The 18209-nt window shown below is 47.2% G+C and overlaps 2 protein-coding genes across 2 annotated transcripts in view; one reads left to right on the top strand and one right to left on the bottom strand.

Moving 5' to 3' along the window:
- Positions 1-9771: 9771 nt before the first annotated feature.
- HIGD1B (HIG1 hypoxia inducible domain family, member 1B) lies at positions 9772-12907 on the top strand. Its single transcript, XM_008578309.1, has 4 exons — positions 9772-10946; positions 11036-11186; positions 11798-11932; positions 12767-12907. Exons 2-4 carry the CDS (start codon positions 11087-11089, stop codon positions 12829-12831), a joined length of 300 nt encoding a protein of 99 aa, XP_008576531.1. The 5' UTR covers positions 9772-10946; positions 11036-11086; the 3' UTR covers positions 12832-12907.
- A 456-nt stretch (positions 12908-13363) lies between these two features.
- The window catches only part of EFTUD2 (elongation factor Tu GTP binding domain containing 2), a 42894-nt gene continuing 38048 nt past the window's right edge, over positions 13364-18209 (bottom strand). The window contains exons 20-28 of the mRNA XM_008578307.1: positions 17439-17521; positions 16914-17000; positions 16548-16674; positions 16126-16213; positions 15382-15500; positions 15119-15213; positions 14481-14634; positions 14193-14300; positions 13364-13825 (exon numbers count right to left, since the gene is read on the bottom strand). Of these exons, the coding sequence (XP_008576529.1) occupies positions 13730-13825; positions 14193-14300; positions 14481-14634; positions 15119-15213; positions 15382-15500; positions 16126-16213; positions 16548-16674; positions 16914-17000; positions 17439-17521 (957 nt within the window). The 3' untranslated portion in view covers positions 13364-13729. The remainder of the gene's footprint in view (positions 13826-14192; positions 14301-14480; positions 14635-15118; positions 15214-15381; positions 15501-16125; positions 16214-16547; positions 16675-16913; positions 17001-17438; positions 17522-18209) is intronic.

The following is an 18209-nucleotide window of genomic DNA, read 5'->3' as shown; positions in this document are numbered from 1 at the left end:
CAGCGCCAACTTTCGGCGGTCGCGTCGGCGCGCGCTCCCGGGAGGTCTGGCACGCGGCGGAGGCGAGGCGCAGGTGCGACCCAACCGCCTGGGGTCTGGACCCCGGGTGGGCACGGACTTCGCTTCCGGGCAGTTCATTCCTCCAGCCTGATTCTTGGGAGGGCCGGGAGTGCCCCTTCGGCAGCGCCTTAGTTTGAGCGGGTTCCTAACGGCGCTGTAAGGACACGCCTTACCTGGGTATCCCGGGTTTGTTCAACGAGCCACGGAGTTGTCCTTAGGTGCGCTCCGCCAAGGTCTCGGTCCATTGTAACGCGGGATGCTGATGCCCCGGGCTAGATCCTGCTCTACTCGAGGATCCTACGGGCCCTCCGTGGGTCGGTTATAGAGACGATCGAGATGTTTTTGAGGTCCTGGACTTCTTGGATTAGCAAGACCCCGTAAGCCATTTCCTCTTAACTCCTTGAATCCCAGCAAAATCCCTTTCAAAGGACTTTGTGAAAACTTGCATGCATAGGCATCTCTAGTTTTAAACCGCCTGGTAAGAAACTTAAAATTCCCCAAATGTAGAGTAACAAAGGAAGGCTTACTAAAGAGATGAGAAAGTACTTACTTTATATAGTGTCTGGCAACTCCTGTGCTCGAGTTAGCTCATTTGAGCATCACAATACAAATGGATAGGCTTTTATTTTGCCCTTTTGACCAGAGAGAAAATTAAGTTCTAACAAGTGAGGTGACTTGCTGCAGTTCACACTCCCCCTTACCCAAAGCCAAGCCCTGAGAGCTAGTCCAGAGGTTGAAAACTTGAGTGCTGGCCTTCCCGCCCACTGATCAGTTTGGCCAGTATGGTGTTTTCCAAAAATATGTATTAATTGTCAAAATGTTTAAATCCAGATTTCTGGCTTCTCCCTAAAAAGTAAAAAACTGCTCACTTTGAGCCTTTATTTTTCACATGGCAACTACTTCTGAGTAACATTTGCTTGTTCACAGCAGACAATGTCCTCACTCAGCTGTTTGAATCATTTACATTTCCTGCTTGGCCTCTGAGTATTTAAGTACTTCTTCCTACACTGTGTCAAAAGACAAAATTACAGCAAATTTAAGTTGAAGATCTCAACTGGCTTTAGTGCAATTCTAGAATCAGTCAACATGCCATTCTATAAGATAGATATAAGTGTTCCAATGAGCTGAGCAGAGGAGGTTGGTTTTGTAGACAGAAAAGGCTAAAGAAAGCAGAAACAAGGAACAAAAAGCAAATTGGTCACTTAAAAATTACTTTCCTTGTAAGGTGGGGACACAGAGAAAAATAGAAAAATAACTGACTAGGTAACATCAGGGCTGGCAGGTTAGCTCAGAATATGGTGCTGATATTACCAAGGTCCAGGGTTAGATCCCAGTACCAGCCAACCACCAAAAAAAAATCAGATTGATTACTTAAGGCAGAGGGAACTTTATTATCATATCTATGGAATATTTAAACTGGCCTGTTTTGGAAGGTGGCTGTTTTCTCTTTCTCCTTATTTCTTAGAAGTTAAGACCACAACCTAAATGAGGTAGAACTTAGCAAGGGTGACTCCATTTTGGTTTTTAGTCTTGGTCTTTTGGGTCCTGGTACAGTAACTTAATCCAAAACAATGGCCTCCTATAATTTTTATTTAACACTTGCCACGTCCCAGTCTACATTACCACTCTACAGATGTATTTCAATGTGAAAACCCTGTAAATACATGGAAATATTAATGAAGAACATGTTAGTTTGTCCAAGGGTTGTGGGTTATTGTCAAGCTGATTAACACTGTCTCTCACCACAACCACATTTGTGTAGCTTTAAAAAAAAAAAAGTAAACGTTAACACAGGAGACAACATTGTTGTGCATGTTGACTAAAATATTAGAACTCTCTCACAGCCTGCTAGTGCAAACATAAATCGGTACAAAACACTTTAGAAAATTATTTGATCATATATACTGTTGGGGCTCAGAAAATGGTATCCCAAAGTATGGTGGTTTGGTATGTTGAGTACTTTGAATTAAAGGAGTTTGGAAGACCTCAGAAGCAGCCTCTCTTTGACCTTCTCCTGCCTTCCTGCTTTTCACCCCTCTTTGTCCCCAAGCTAGTCATGGAAACCAGAATTCCTCTTCCCCAAGGCGGATCATAGGAGCTAGAATCCCTCTCCCCTAAAGTAAGTCAAAACCTGGAAATGTCACTTCTCCCTTCTTCCTTGCAGACCCTCTTTGCAGAGGAATTGCGTCCGTCCCCTGGAGGAAGGAATGCTGTACAGAGAGACCAAGAAGAATCTGAACTGACAGGCCTTGCTGGGTTTCCTCCCTCAGTCTATTACTGTCAGATCATACCCTTTTAGTCCAATCACATTTCTATCCAGCTGTTCATTCTTTGTGAAACTTAAGCATAAAAACAGTTTTCCCTGGGTCTTTGGGGGTTCATTTCTGTTCCATAAAATTTTGATTAAATAAGTTCATTATGTTTTTCTCTTTTTAATCTGTCTTTTGTCATAGTAATGTTGGCCATGACCCTTACAATGGGCGAGGAAAGGTATCATACCTTTCCAACCTACACTGCTAAAGCTGAACCTGTGAGTACACTAGGACTTTGAGATTCCACGGAAATTCCACAGAAATGTGTACAAATGTTCACCAAAGTACTTGTACTAGAGTATTTATAGCAGCAGTATTTTTAATAGCCAAAAAGCTGGAAACTGCCCAAAATAAACATCAACCATAAAATGGATAGATAAATTGTGTTATATTCACATAATGGTACATTACGCAGCAATGAGAACAAACAACGGTACAATTACACACAGACGGGTGATTCTCACAAGAGTTTCCATTTCTATAATTCAAAAACAGGCAAAATTAATCTGTGCTATTAGAAATAAGGATTGTGTTGTGTGAAAGGAGGGAAGGTTAGAAGTAAGGATAGTGGTTACCTAGTAAACAGAATAGTTCCTGGAAGGGACTATGTGGGGACTTTTGGGGTGGGGGCTGCTCCTGTTCTGTTCTTGATCTGCGTGCTGAATACAGAGATGGGTTCAGTTGGTACACTGAGCTGTGTCAAAGGATAGAATCACAATAAACTTAATTTAAAGATCTCAATTGACTTTATTCTGATTCTGCAATCAAGCAACATGTTAATCCATAAAATAGAATAAGTGTTCCAATGAACTGAGCAAGAGGTTGATTTTATAGACAGAAAAAGGGCTGAAGAAAGCAGAAATAACAAAGCAGATTGGTCATTTCAAAGTTACTGTTCTTGTAAGGTGGGGACACGAAGACAGAATAGAAAAATAATTGACAGGGGCTGGCCAGTTACCTTAGTTGGTTAGAGCGTGGTGCCAATAACATCAAGGTCTAGGGTTCATCCCTGTACTGGCCAGATGCCAAAAACATAAATAAAATAAAGTTTAAAAAGTAAAAAAAGCAACTGATTAACATTAGGCTATCTCTTTTGTGTAAGGATTAAGGCATGGGGAATTTTATTATTTTATATATATATATATATATATATATATATATATATATAAAATGTGTGTGTGTGTGTGTGTTTTGGCAGCTGGTGGATACAAAGATCAAACCCTGCCTGGATCTTGGTGTTTTTTCAGCACCACTCTAACCAACTGAGCTAACTGGCCAGTCCCCCACCCCCCAATTTTGACTTTTAGTCTGATCTTTTGGGGCCTCATACAGGAAATTAGTCTAAAAAAATGGCCTCCTAAAATTTTTATTTAGCAGCTATATCCTTTTTTTTTTTTTTTGCTTGTTTTCCTTTTTCTTTTTCTTTTTTCTTTTTTCTTTTTTTTTTTTTTTTTGGCATCTGGCTAGTATAAGTATCCAAATCCTTGACCACTCAGCTTGAGTTGTATACTTTTGTATACTTTTCTGTGGCAATATTAAGACTTCAATAAAAACCTTTAAAATGGTGTTAAAACATTTGATTACTACAGTGCAGCCTTGTAACACCAAGGAAAAAGGTTCAGTTCCTCCTACCGGCCAGTATACATACACAAAAATTTTTATTACATCTACATATATATATGAATAAATAATACATATGTAAATAAATGTGTGCGTGTATACACACAGACGAGGGTACTTCTCAAAGTTCGTGGAAAAGTGGGATTAAAAGATATGAATCCGGGCCGGCCTGGTGGCACACTGCTACAGTGCGCCGCTTGGGAGCGCGGCAGCGCTCCCAGCGAGGGTTCGGATCCCACATACAGACCTGCTGCTCACTGGCTGAGCAAGGTGCGGGCACAACACCGGGGGTTGCGATCCCGTTGCCGGTCCCAGTCCGGTACGGGCGCGACACTGAGGGTTGTGATCCGTTGCCGGTCACGAAAAAAGACAAAAAGGTAAAAAAACAAAGATATGAATCCAAGAACTTTTTGAAGACCCCTCATATATAAAATTAAATATTTATTAGGTATTATCTTCCTATAAATTCACGAATGAACCTATCATGAAGTCTTCCCTTCTTTTACCAGTGCCCATTCTTCATGGAGATTGGGAACAATATACCTTCTAAATTTGTTACCTTATTACCAAGCAGCCCTGACTGCCCTCTGGTACAGCAATCCTTTAAAAATGGTAAAAATGAGACCCAAGGAAGTAAAGTTGTTTTACCTGTAGATGGTTTAAAAACCAGAAATATAACCTAAGTCTCTTTTCTCCAAGTCAGGACTCTTCTTTCTCTTCTCTATCACTTTGCCAGCTAGTGACAACCTTTATTCCCATTACGGGTGGGAAACTGAGGTCAGAAACTTAAGCCAGAGGCTCTTGGGCCTAGGCATTCACCAGGATCCGGAGCAAACCAGGGTGTCCACTAGAATGAGAGCTCCCTGAAGGCAGGGGCACTGCGTCCCAGCAACTAGGACAGAACCCAGCACATAGTAGGTACTTAGGAATTATATGCTGAGTGAACAAGTGAATGAAGTCTTGCCATTCCTAGAACAAAAAACACGGGATACTGGAGGGAAGGAAAAAAAAGTCTCAAACTTCAACAGGGAAATGGGTCTGGTTTCCAGCCTCTGGCAGGGAGTGGTGGAGCTGGGCGATGTGAGAACCACTTCACTTTCTATTCACATGGAGCCCAGGAAGGAAAGGATCAAAACCCAATTTGAGAATTTGAGAGTTGCCCTGGGACTCTGTGGTTTGGGAACAGTAGGATCAATTTGAAAGTCACAATGTGTCACTATTTCCATTACACATTTTCCAGGGTCCCCACTTAGCTGGTAAACTCAACAGATTCCACCATCTTAGAGGATGGAAACAGAGGCCCAGGGAGGTAGAATTTGAGAATGCTCACTTGACAACAGAAAGTCCTGCCTGCCTGCCCCAGACTGGCTGGATAATAAGAATTGTTAAGATTCTCGATTACTTCTGCTAATGGTAGGAGAATATTAGTAGCACAAACCACCACTCACTCTCCGCTAATCCCCCACAGTTTTGGTTAACCTGTGGGATACATTACACTACTTTTCCCTGCCCTTTCCCACAGAGATGTTGGCTGAAGCAGATTCTTTTGTTGTCAAAAAATTTTTTTGAATAGGTAATAGAAGTAGTATGGAAAGAACAGTAAGACGACCCCCACCAGGTATCTCTCAGGGAGAGCCCTTTTAACAATTTTCTCCTGTAGTAATGCTGGATTTTAAATTAAGGTCAGTTTCTTTGCAAGAGCGAAGGGTAGATATGTGCAATAGTTGGGGGTGGGAGCAGGAGGTTGGGGATTGTTAAGAAGACCTGCTCTGGTACCTCTCACTGGGCAAGGACTTCTGGACAAGCCCAGAACACAGTGTGCTGGCCCAGGACTGACCCTGCGTAGGTGAGAGGCAGTGGGGTAGGAGCATACTTCTTGAATGTCTGGAAGCCCTGGGTATAAAAATTCACTCTGCCCAGCTATTTGTACTCATTTATTTGTATTTTTAAGATGGTTGTGAGAACGAGATAGTGAAATGTATATGAAATCACATTATAAATTATGTTAATTTTCATTGTAAAGTGATTTATAGTGGTTATTACTATTGGTTGGATGGCTCAGCTGTTTACTTGCTGTGTGATCTGAGTAAGTTACTTAACCTCTCTGAGCCTTGGTTGCCTCATCTGTAAAATGGAAATAATGAGATCTACCTGTTGGGGCTGATGTGGGGATTAAATAAAATATGTATGGGCCGGCCCGGTGGCGCACTGGAGAGTGCGCCACTTGGGAGCACGGCGGCACTCCCGCCGAGAGTTCGGATCCCATGTGGAGACCGGTTCCCGCTCACTGGCTGAGCGCGGTGCGGGCGCAACACCGAGGGTTGCGATCCCGTTACCGGTCAGTAAAAAAGACAAAAAGGAAAAAAAAAATATGTAAAGTGCCTAAACCTTGTAGGCTCTCAAGACATTACTCCCTTCCCATAGTGCATTTTAGAGGAAGCCAGGTAATTTGGATATTGAAAAGCACCCAACACAAGGACCTCCGAGGGTTCGGATCCCATGTGGAGACCGGTTCCCGCTCACTGGCTGAGCGCGGTGCGGGCGCAACACCGAGGGTTGCGATCCCGTTACCGGTCAGTAAAAAAGACAAAAAGGAAAAAAAAAATATGTAAAGTGCCTAAACCTTGTAGGCTCTCAAGACATTACTCCCTTCCCATAGTGCATTTTAGAGGAAGCCAGGTAATTTGGATATTGAAAAGCACCCAACACAAGGACCTTAGCAAAACATTTTAAATCTCTGGAGCACTCATTCATCATCTGAGGCAGGGGTCCCTAATGGTGTCTTCTGCAGCTCAGAGAATTGTTCCTTCACAGACACGATTCTATAATGTCAGCATTGTTACAGTCTGATTCAGCCTTCCAATCACCATTATCCATGCCCATTTAAAATCTTTAAAAATATTTGAACAGTCTCCCCTGAAAGATTAGAGGGTACCAAAGGCACTTTCCTGGACCCACACCTGTGGATCTCGGGGCTGTCCTTGGACAAATGCTGCAAGGTCCTTGGAACCCAATGCTGGTTCTTTTTTTCCTTTTTGTCTTTTTTCGTGACCGGTAACAGGATCGCAACCCTCGATGTCGTGCCTGCACCGCGCTCAACCAGTGAGCGGACCGGTCTCTATATGGGATCCGAACCCTCGGCGGGAGCGCCGCCACGCTCCCAAGCACCGCACTCTACCGAGTGTGCCACCAGGCTGGCCCCCAATGCTGGTTTTTAAAAGAAGGGGTGTTATCCTCCTTCCCAGACCCCTTCTGGAGGCTGCCTCAGTCTAACCATGTTATCTGAAAACTTCCATTGCTCATGCCTGTTCCTGTTCCTCTACTCTTTGCCCCTCAAATCCCCCAGACACTACTACATGGCCTAATGTTTTCCCCCCTGTGATTCTCCCAGCCCTTCAATCTGGTTCCTTTCTATCCCAACCCCAAGTGGGGGAGTGTAGTCTATTCCTTGTCTAGTTCATGCTTCCTCACGCCCTCACTCACAGCTCTCATTAGCTCAAGGCAAAAGCTACATTTCCCTCTGCTGTCTGGTCACTCAGCTCCCTTGGGCTATATATAGCATAGCTGTGCCTCAGATTGGGTCGAAGGCTTCAAGAGTTAGTCCCCCCTCCCCCATCTGTTCATCTCCAACACAATAGGGAAGCTTCTAGTTAGAGAGAAGAAGCCCAACTAGATGGGAGGAGGGTGTGCTGGGGTGGGGAGGAGGATGAGAAAGGCTGTGCTGAATTTGGGACCGCAAAGCATCTGGTAACCTTCCCACCCATTGTCAGGGGCTTTCCGCTTCTCTTCCAGCCTGCTACCCATTCCCTGCCACTTGCTCATTCTGGAGGAAGAGGAGCAGGCAGTATGCAGGGGAATTCTAACAATCATCCTATTTAACCCTTACAATAATCCTTTGGGTAGATGCTACATCCATTTTACAGATGAGGACACAAACCCGAAGATCGAGTGGCATAACCAAATATTTAAGGTGTTTTTGTTGTTGTTGTTGTTGTTGTTTTTATGGCCGGCCAGTAAGGGGATCTGAACCCGTGACCTTGGTATTACAAGGCTACACTCTAACAAACTGAGCTAACTGGCCAGCCCAATAACCAAATATTTACAGTGGCCAGTCTATGAGCTAATTAATCTCACATCTGACTCTAGCCTACATTAAATGTCTGCATCATTAATTTGGACCCCTATAAATCAGAACTTCTATTCATGTAACCTGATTTGGAAGGGATTCGAACCCTTGACCGTGGTGCATAATTTTATCTTATCTGTTTACTAAAATAGGACTCTACAGAATCCGTTCCTTGAAATTTTAGTTACTGTATGTTCTCACAAGTTTTTAAAATAAAAGGCAATTTTATTTCTTCTATTTCAAGATTTCCCTTGCACTTTACATACATTCTCCCAAGTTAATCCAGAGCAGTGAGATTTGACTTTAGGAATGGTTGGAAGGCTGGTCCTTCTCTCTGTCACTTACTGAGAACTTTAACTGAGCCTCAGTTTTTCATCTGTGAAATGAGAATAATAATAGTACCTATCGCACAGTTATCGTGAGGATTAAATAATCTACATAAAGCAATTAGTGCAGTGCTTGGCCCATAGAAGGTGCTCAGCAGATCATATAAACTATTATTTCTCAGCTGTGGGCTAAGATACTGTGGGAACAATATAATCTCCATAGAGAAACTGAACTTCACTCTCCGTAGCTTGGTCCGTGTTCATCAAAGGACTTGGAGTTGATCCTGACTCCTGCCCCGTCTCATCCAGATATTTTCATCCCCCCCCATATCTGGCCTAGACCAATAAAGGCATATACCATCCATCTCTTGAGAATTCAGGCCACTGTTGGGACCTGGAGAGGTAGCACAGGAGGGAGTGTGTGTGAAAGACCTGGAGGACAGTTCCCATGGACGTTGGGGATATGTGAAGGCCCTGGGGAGTTGCTGTGACCTTGAGTCTCTTCCTAGAGCAGTGAATGTGGGGAGAGAAAAGAAGGACATCAGCTGCTGGACAAACTTCCAAAAAAAAAAAAAAAAAAAAGCTGTTTAGGACAGACACACAGGGCTGAGAGTAATCTAAGGAAGGATCGGAAGCCTGGGATGGACTGGGACTCTGCACAGTGCACCCTGATCTTTCTCTATTTGCTTAGCAAGTACTTTTTCTTCTCCTAATCGAGGGTGACATGATTGATTAGCATCCCTAAGCTTCAGTATCATTCCGGAGAGGGTTTTAGCTTGGCCAGCCCCTGGAGGTCAGTATCGCAGTTAGGAGTGCAAACTTTGGAGCCAGCCAGCCCCTGGAGGTCAGTATCGCAGTTAGGAGTGCAAACTTTGGAGCCAGCCAGCCCTGGGTTCAGATGATGACGCTGCTATTTAGTAGCTGTGTATGCTTGGGTAAGTCATTTAGCCTCTGAAGCTCAGTTCCTGCTCAGTAACTGATACTTACCATATGGATTAGTTGAGAGGTCTGAAATATAAATATTTAGTAAGAACAGCGTTAATGCCAGTCACTGTCATCCTTGTAACTTGAGTGAGAATCACTCCCACAGGCAGTATGAAGAGGTCTGGAGACGTGAGGGAAGTCCCTGTTGTTTCGATCTCCTGGACAAATCTCCTTGGAGAGCCTCTCCAGAGAGCCTGTCTCCCACAATCAAGGTATTTTATTTGCACATTGTTTCTAAGTGCGCTTGAGGCAGTTTATTTATTTATTTTATTTTTTAAAAGATGACCAGTAAGGGGATTTTTTTTTTTTTTTAAATAAAGATGACCGGTAAGGGGATCTTAGCCCTTGACTTGGTGTTGTCAGCACCACGCTCTCCCAGTGAGCCATGGGCCGGCCCCTGAGGCAGTTTAACTTGGAAGAACCCAGGCTCTCTGCCCATCCTTGCTTCTATAACTCCATCTCAGTTCTCCACATCAAGCCAGTCTCTGATCCAGCCACTTATGTCCACAAGAATTAGAGGACTGAATCTAGTCAAAGGCTCTTCTCTATCTGGTCTTTCATGACTTTCCAGTGCCTGGAGCTCTGGCCAGGAACTCGGCAGATGGGGGGTTAAGACTGATGCCCTGTCCTATCCCCTCCCCTATCGATCCCTGACTTCAAAGTCTCTGTAAAGCCGAAGTCACTGCTTCCCTGACCCCATAGTGGCAGCTCTATCATCAGCTCTCGGCTGGTTCAAAACAGCAGACATCAAGCCCAGGCCCGGCTGCTCATGCTCCTTTCTAGCGGTCTCCTAGGGTAAGCACCAGCATGCTGAGGACCTGTGGGGCCTCCAGTCCTTGATTTTCCAGGAGAGGAGGAGAGGCAACTAGTAATAGATGACTCCAGCAGCGAGTGTTTGGCCAATGGTTAGACCCAGAAGGCATTCCACTGGCAGAACCCCTGGTCTCAGGACCAGGACTCTGGGACTCCATCTAGTTTATGATCAGAGCAGACATTTACAGGGGTTAGCAAATAGAGCAACAGAGGTTTCCAGCTCAGAGAGTGGTAATTAATTGTGAAGAACCTAGAAAGAGGTGACCTGGAAATGGGAGATCAGGGACCAGAATTTGTTCCTTTAATATCAATGAGCAAAATATACGCTAAATTATACCCAACCCATGTCCGATCATTTAAATCTCTGGCTCTGGTGATTTGGTAACATTGTCTGGATTCCTGGGGCCAGATCCTGCTCTGTAGCTCCCTCAGGAGCAGCCATCACAGACCCAAGGCCAGTGGGTCCCCAAGGCTCAAGGACTGTTTCTCTGATGCTCATCTATTTTTTCAGCTGTTTTTCTTGGCCCCAGGATCACACCCATAGAGATGCAGATGAGGAAGGGAGAAGCAGAGTAAACAGTGAAGTCTGAACGAGCTGGGGAAGACGCAGATATTAGGAAGAGATAGAGAAATGGCACTAGTGGCCTAGCTACCTGAGACAGGATATCTGGGACAGCTTTTTAAGCAGAGGCTGTGCTGGGCATGGTAAGAGAGAATCTTAGCAGGTAAACTCCCTCCTTTCCGCTCCAGAATCAGGAATATTGGAGTTCTTACTATGGGGTGCCTTCTTCTAGGACTGTGCTGAAGCCTAGGAGCCACGGCTGTTAACATCTGTATCCAGGATCATGTCTGCTAACAAAGGCTGGTGGGTGCCAACTGAGGATGAGGACAGTGTGTCTAAGAGGTTCCTGAGGAAGACCCGGGAGTCTCCACTGGTGCCTATAGGTGAGTAGAGAAAGAAATGTGGGGAGAGGGGAGCCTTCCTCTCAGAAATCATGTCTCCTGGTCCTTTCAAAGGAGAATGAAGCAGAGGTCACAAGTGGACCTACCTACTTAACAAATGAACCCACAGCAAAGGTGCCAAGGGACAAACCCTTACAGTGAGGGAGTCTGGATGGGTGGAGGTAGTGGCCAACTCAGTACATAGGATATGGGGATACTTGGGGCACCAACACCAGTGTCAGGATGGGGCCAGGTGAGCAGTCTGGGGTCTCCCATGGCTTCTTTCCTCACGGCCCTGGGAGATTAGGAAAGTAACTGTACCAGGATGTGGAAGCTAGCTGTGGTTGGAGAAGGGCCCAGAGCAGAGCTGGGAGTGGGGGGCAGTCATAATGATGGGCTATTTATATACGGGAGGGGTGTCACTAGAGGGAGGCAGCCACTTTGAAAATGCCATTGAGGGGAAACAACTTAATATTCCAATGAAATCCCCATCCCCTGTGAAGCTGCGGGAAAGCAGCTGTTTATCCAGGTGCCCAGCCTGCCTAATGAGGTCTCTCTCAGGAGATCACTGTACTTGGTGGCTGAGGCCCAGAGTTCATGTTCTCTGCCTATAGGTTTAGGAGGCTGCCTGGTGGTGGCAGCATACAGGATTTACCGGCTGAAGGCTCGTGGTTCCACGAAGATGTCCATACATCTGATTCACACCCGACTGGCAGCACAGACCTGTGCTGTGGGTGCAATCATGCTAGGTGAGTAGTTTGGTGGGGTCAGAGTAGGATGGGAACAAAACACATTAGGTGAAGTCTGGCAAAATCAGTTAAAGGAACCATGCCCCAAGTCCCTGTTCTGTATATGACGTTCCACATCAAGTCTTTGGTAAAGCTCCCACAGAGATGTTTTCAGGGTTGGGCCGGCCCGGTGGCGCACTGGAGAGTGCGCTGCTTGGGAGTGCGGCGGCGCTTCCGCCGAGGGTTCGGATCCCATGTGGAGACCGGTTCCAGCTCACTGGCTGAGCGCGGGGCGGGCGCAACACCGAGGGTTGCAATCCCGTTGCCGGTCAGTAAAAAAAAAATACAAAAAGAAAAAAAAGAGATGTTTTCAGGGTTCCCTGTTTAATCTCCTGTCCCAGGCCTGTGGGGATGGTGCACAGTGTACTTTCATGATAGCTCTAGAGGTGAGAAAAACCATGCAGTAGAACCCATACTGGATTTCGCTTACTCTCTCAATCAAAAAGCAGACAGCTTCTTGCTGTGTGACAGTGGACACAGCTCTCTCACTGAGCCTCAGTTTCCCATGTATAACATGACAATAACCACCCCCCACTTGCCTACTTCACAAGCTTCTTTGAGGTTTCTCAGATATATAATCTACATGGAAGTGCTCTGTGAACTATCAGATGGGTTGTTTCCTGACTGCATGGTCAGGTGCTTGGAGCAGCTGTTGGGACCGGGGGCAGAAAGATGAGCAGGGAAGCTGGACTCAAGGGAATAGCCAGGGCTGAACCCCTGGGACACCCGGGGGAGAGTCTGAGGACCGGAGAAGGGTTCGATGTCAAGGGGCGTTCTTCCTTCTCCCTCACACAGGAGCTGTGTACACCATGTACAGAGATTACATCAAGAGGACAGCACAGGATGCTGGAGAGAAGTAGGCCTCCTAGAGGGGCTGGGGAAGCCCCCCCAACTCAATCCCTGGTATGGTAATAAAGTCGTTCTGAGGAAAGTCAACAGGCTCTTCTTCATGGGGGAGAACAGAGTGAGCAATTGGTGGTGGCTGGGGAGAGACTTCAGAGCCAAAGGCGGGGTACTGAAGTGCTCTGACCCTCACCTCCTGGGCAAGGGCGACTCTTAAGGGGCAGTGGTCTCCTGAGGAGATGTAGTAGGCATCTAATCCCAGGAATCCCAACTCCTAAGGCACCTCAGGTCCCACCCACGAACATCAGGAAGTGGGAATGGGAGGCTGGGAGCAGTAAAAGGGCCTCGATGCTCATGGGAACACTGAATCAAGAAGCAGGCATTCCTCCCCCACGCGCTGCTTCCCTGGGGACACAGGCAGGAAGGAGGCTGCAGCTGGAGCAGAGGCAGTGAAGCCTCATGGGAGAAGACATATATCCAGAATGGAAGCACTAGGACTAGACAGGGCAGGGTTGGGGGTTGGTGGGGGATGAAAGGAGCAGAGCAAGACAGAGGTCAGAATGTTCTGTTCACTTACAAACCATAGCTAAGGCAAACTTATAAAATATAAAATTCCACATGTAAATCCTGTAGTCACGGCCCCTTGGGGTTTCATCCCCTTCTCCTTCCCTGAGCCCAAGCTCCTCTCTGTTCCCTGGGAATGGAGCCAGGTAGAGGCCACAGAAGGAACCAGGAGGCCAAATGCCCCTCTCTTGCTGGGGCTCTGGGTTGGAGGTCTGCAGGTTGTTCAAGATGGCAACAGCAGCTCTCAGGTACTCTTTGACAACATGAAGGCCAAGTCACACGAGGTCTTAGCTTCAAGTCCAGGAGCTGCCGGCCACGGCAGGGAGCAGGAGCTGCCAGGCGTCCCTGTACTCACATGGGGTAATTGAGCACAACATCCTGCTTGGCAAGCTCCAGCAACATAGGATCATCGAAGAACTTGCTGATGCTCACGTCTTCACTCAGGCCCTGAAGAGAACAGGGCAAATCCAAGAATAAGCCTTATGTGGTGGCTGACTGAGCTGGGCGCTGCCCCAGCCTGTGCTTCAGGGGGAGACCGGTGGAGGCTGGAATGTAGCTGGGGCTGTTTTCAAGAGCCCTGCCTTTGGGGTATCATCACAGTGGAAGAGAAGGCCCTCCTTTCCCAGCCAGACCGGGCTCTAGGTCTGGCTGCCAGAGGAGTGTACAGACAGCATCTCTCTACATAGTGTAGTAAACTGTTCTCAGCCTATAGGTCCTTAGGAAAAGGAGCCAAAAGGAAGAAATAAAGAGAGGACCAACTCCTGCTGGGACTGCTGGGGGCTGAGGGGTGGCAATGGGCCCAAGTAACACATACCTTCCTACGGCGCGTTTTGATCATGAATTCCCGGGCCAGGTGAGGAGCCGGCTGTGGCTCCAAGGGGCGGATGACGATGCTCTTGTCCAGAGGATCACCAGGTACAATCTAAAAGGCAAAGGACTTTCAGATGGCCCAAGCAGACTTCCAAGAGGACTGAGGCCCAGAAGTAGGTCTCTTGTCCAGGATGGTGGACATCTCACTAGGGGTTCGGAAGGGAAAAGGTCAGAAGGGGATCAGCTTTGGAGAGGTGGGAGACCAGGCTGGCTGGCTGCACCATTTTCTCACCTGCCAGTGGTGGAAGACAGACAGGGAAAAGGCTTGTCCCTGGGTATGAGTCCGGAGATCAGTCTCAAAGCCAAAAGAGTCGATGGCCGGAATGAAAGCTTTGATGGTGTAGAGAGGGGAGCCTGGGATGGGTGCATCCTGAGTCACATGCCCCCTGAGACAGAAAAACAAAAGCTGAGTCCCTGCTCATACAGAGGCCAAAAGACTGCACCGAAGCAATCCGGTTTTTGCTTCCCAGCCCAGAGTTACCATCAAAGAAAGAATAACAGAGTAGAAATAGCCTGGGACTCTAAGCCTAATTCCCTGTGAAAGTCAAAGGGGCAGAAACCTCTGGGCACAAACAGGAGTGGGAACACTGAAGGCACAAGTCCCTGTAAACATTCCCACCACTGACTTGCTTCAGCACTTCCCCCAGGCGCTCTCAGAGGAGGAGCCCCAAGAAGAAATCTCAAATTTTAATCTACAGTATAGCTGGGGATCGCCTCATTCCTTTCCTGCTTCCTTCTGGAAAACCAGCTCGTGGGTTTCCCAAGTGAACAGGGTGGGGGAGGCTAATCTCTCCTCTTCCACAGAAGCCGGGTGCTTCTAGCCCTGCTCTTGTTCTCAGCCCTCTCACTGCTACGCCTGGGGCTGCTTACCTGCGTCTGGCCAGGACAGTGTAAACAGCAGAGACACAATCTGCAGGGGCCTGGACCTCTACAAAGTAGTAGGGCTCCATCAGACGAGGAGTGGCCTGCAACAGAGCAAGAAGAAAGGCTCCTCAGCTTGGGGAAGGCTAAGGAAGTGAAACCCTGGATAAAGGGAAGGCTGGGGACTGTAGAGTCGAGGCCCCAAAAGCTTGGTCTTCCACTTAACCCCGTGTGGGGAAGCAGAATGGTCCCCTCCAGCTTCACTCTCTTACCATGAGGAAGGCAGAGTAGACGACTCTCCTGGCTGTGGGAATGATTTGGCCCCCACCCCGGTGCAGGGGCTCCTGGGCAACCACCGCATCCAGGATCTTAAACTTGACGTTCCGAATCACTGAAAAGGAGATGGGGCTAGACATGGGGCCATGGCAGAGCAGCAGAGTCTCTTGCTATGCTGCCACCATCTTGCAGTCATAAAAGATGGCACAAAAACCACACTGGAGATGGGAATTCTAATTGGATAAGCAAGGCCTGTGGCAAAGAAGTCAGAATTTAAGCATAAATTCTTAGTGTTTGTTTCAGGCCATGCTTGGACATACAGATCTTTCCTAGAAGTTTATATGCTTCTTCTGAGGACATTTAAATTTTTTTGGATGTAGGATAAGTTTTAGAAATTGCACATTTGGACCCACAAAGTCCAATCAGGGTCTACAAACCACTCCAATCTCATCGTCCTCTTGATACCTTTCTTCAAACACAACCAAAGCCAGATCCTTCTCAGGAATGACGAGCAAATGTCAGTCTAGAAATGACTTAATTTTCAGGATGTACCAAACAGTGCCACTAGGACAGGAGAAAGGAGGAAGCTGGCCCAGGATACGGATGGCCATAGGTGGCCCTGTGCTCCTGCCCCAAGCTGCTTCTCCTGCCAGGTCTCAAAAATGGTGAGTCCACCCCACCTCACACACATGGGGGCAAGGACCCTCGGGACTGGGGTGGGGAAGTGCCGGTGGACTTACACTCATCGCAGAGGGGACCCTCTCTGGTTCCCCACTGGAAACCTTGAACGATGCTGTCCTTCACTGAGCCAAGAAGAGCTTTGTCCACCTGTACAGAAACACGAGGACTCCTGAGCATACCCCCGGCAATAGCCAAAGAGTCTAGAGGTAGGAGTAGATACATTTGTAAGAGGATACTCTACTTCACAAGAAGACACAAAATACTTCTTTTGGGAAAGGAAGAACACTTTGTAGTTTCTTCCATTCAAGAGCTAAGAGATGAAAATAAAAAAAAGGGCTGTCCAGTGGCTCACTTGGGAAAGCGTGGTGCTGATAACACCAAGGTCAAGGGTTCAGATCCCCATACTGGGCAGCAGCCAAAGGAAAAAAGAAAAATTAAAGAGCTAAAAGATGACCCCAGGTTCCCATGAGTTCTGCTGTACCTCAGAGGGCAGGGTGTCATCCACCAGGATGTTGGGGCCAGTGGCGTCAGGGCCAAAAGCCCAGATGGAACGGGCGGCCAGCAGGTCCCAGTCGTACTTGGTCTGGAAGAACTCTCCCAGCTTCTTCCTGTGGAAAGAAGAGGAAAATAGAGGTGGCAGACAGCTTGGTCATTTCCGGCTCTTGGGGCCACGGACTCTCCTTTCCTGGAAGACAGTCCCCTCATCCTGCCCACACTGTGCCTAGGACAACAGCCAAGGGGGAGATGCAATTGCTTCCCAGAGGGTGTATGGTATTGGAGCCCCAGCAGGTTAAGCCATGGTGTCCCCATGTCCCTTCAGCCCTGACATCAAGAGTTGTGTTCCTACCTGTTCCATGTGATCTGGACCACCTCATTCTCTATGTCCTCGGCAAGGCCCTTCTCAAGAGGCTCAGCGATCATGGTGATCTTGTTCCTAGTCAGAAAGGAAATGGGGGATGAGGAGGCTTAACAGGATAAGCAGAAGGGGCATTCCTGAGAAAAGGGTAGCAAAACGGACAGTTAAGGCAGCAAAAGCAGTGAAAGCCATGGGGCAGGTCAGAGCAAGAAGGGCTCATCTTCTGCCTTCTTTCATTTAAATCTACCAGTCTTTAAAAAAGTAAGGTTTGGGGCAAATTTTTAAGATGGTCATATTACAGAGCAGAGGTGGCAATTACGAAACTCCTCTTGGGAGCACATACGGCAAAGAATTCCATAGCATCATGTCCAAAGGCATAAGGGACGAGAGGGCTGTAAAGCTCAAGTATCCTAAGCACCCCCACCCCAAGACTCAGGGGTCTCTATGTTCACAGCACTTGAGGCTGGGGTAAAGTTGGGGTAGGGGTGGGGGCCTGTCACTGTGTTCCCAGCTTACTTCTTATTGGGAGTTTCAGCAAAGCACTTGAGGGAGGACGTTTCCACCACTGTTTCACAAAATGTGACAACTGGGTCAGCCACCTGGGAAACAAAACAAAAAAATTGTTGAAGCGAGGCCTATTTTTGTTGGAAGGACAACCTCTTACCTAAGGGAATTCTGAAGCTTCCTTTACACTAGCTCTGTGAGAAGCCCCTCTGCCTCAATCAGCATAAGTGACAAGGACAAGAGCAGATTAAAAAAGCCATCCAGGGCTGGCTGGTCAGCTCGGTTGGTTAGAGCACAGCCTTACAACACCACGGTCAAGGTTTGGTTCCCCTTACTGGCCAGTTGCCAAAAAAAACCAAAAGCAAAAAACAGCTCCTGTTGTCCAACAGAGCTGGTGCTGGAGACCCACTGGCAAGTACCTGTTCCCGTCTCAACCTGTAATGTCTGGGTGCACAGCTCTTTCCTGAAGCTCGGGAAGCCCAGTGTCTTTGAAGCACCATTCCTGGGCATATCAGTAGAAGCGTTTAAGAGCAATACTGAGGGTACTCATCCCAGCATCACAGGGCCACAGAGAAAATGTGGGAGAAAAACTGAGATGGAGGCCAATTGAGGGATTACATCAAGACTGGACAACGAATCCCAAGACAGCCAGTCCCTCCTCTCTCCTTGAAACCATCCACTCTGAGCCCTAATCACCACAGACAGCAAAGGACCAAGAGTAACTTTGGCTTGGGAGCCTTGACTTCAAACATATGACATTAAGAATAACCCAACAGCGCAGTG

Source organism: Galeopterus variegatus, unplaced genomic scaffold, assembly GCF_000696425.1.
Source record: "Galeopterus variegatus unplaced genomic scaffold, G_variegatus-3.0.2 Scaffold1660, whole genome shotgun sequence".
In the NCBI taxonomy this organism is placed as follows: Eukaryota; Metazoa; Chordata; class Mammalia; order Dermoptera; family Cynocephalidae; genus Galeopterus; species Galeopterus variegatus.
Note: the sequence above shows the minus strand (reverse complement) of the source record. Positions and strands in the feature narration are given on the sequence as shown.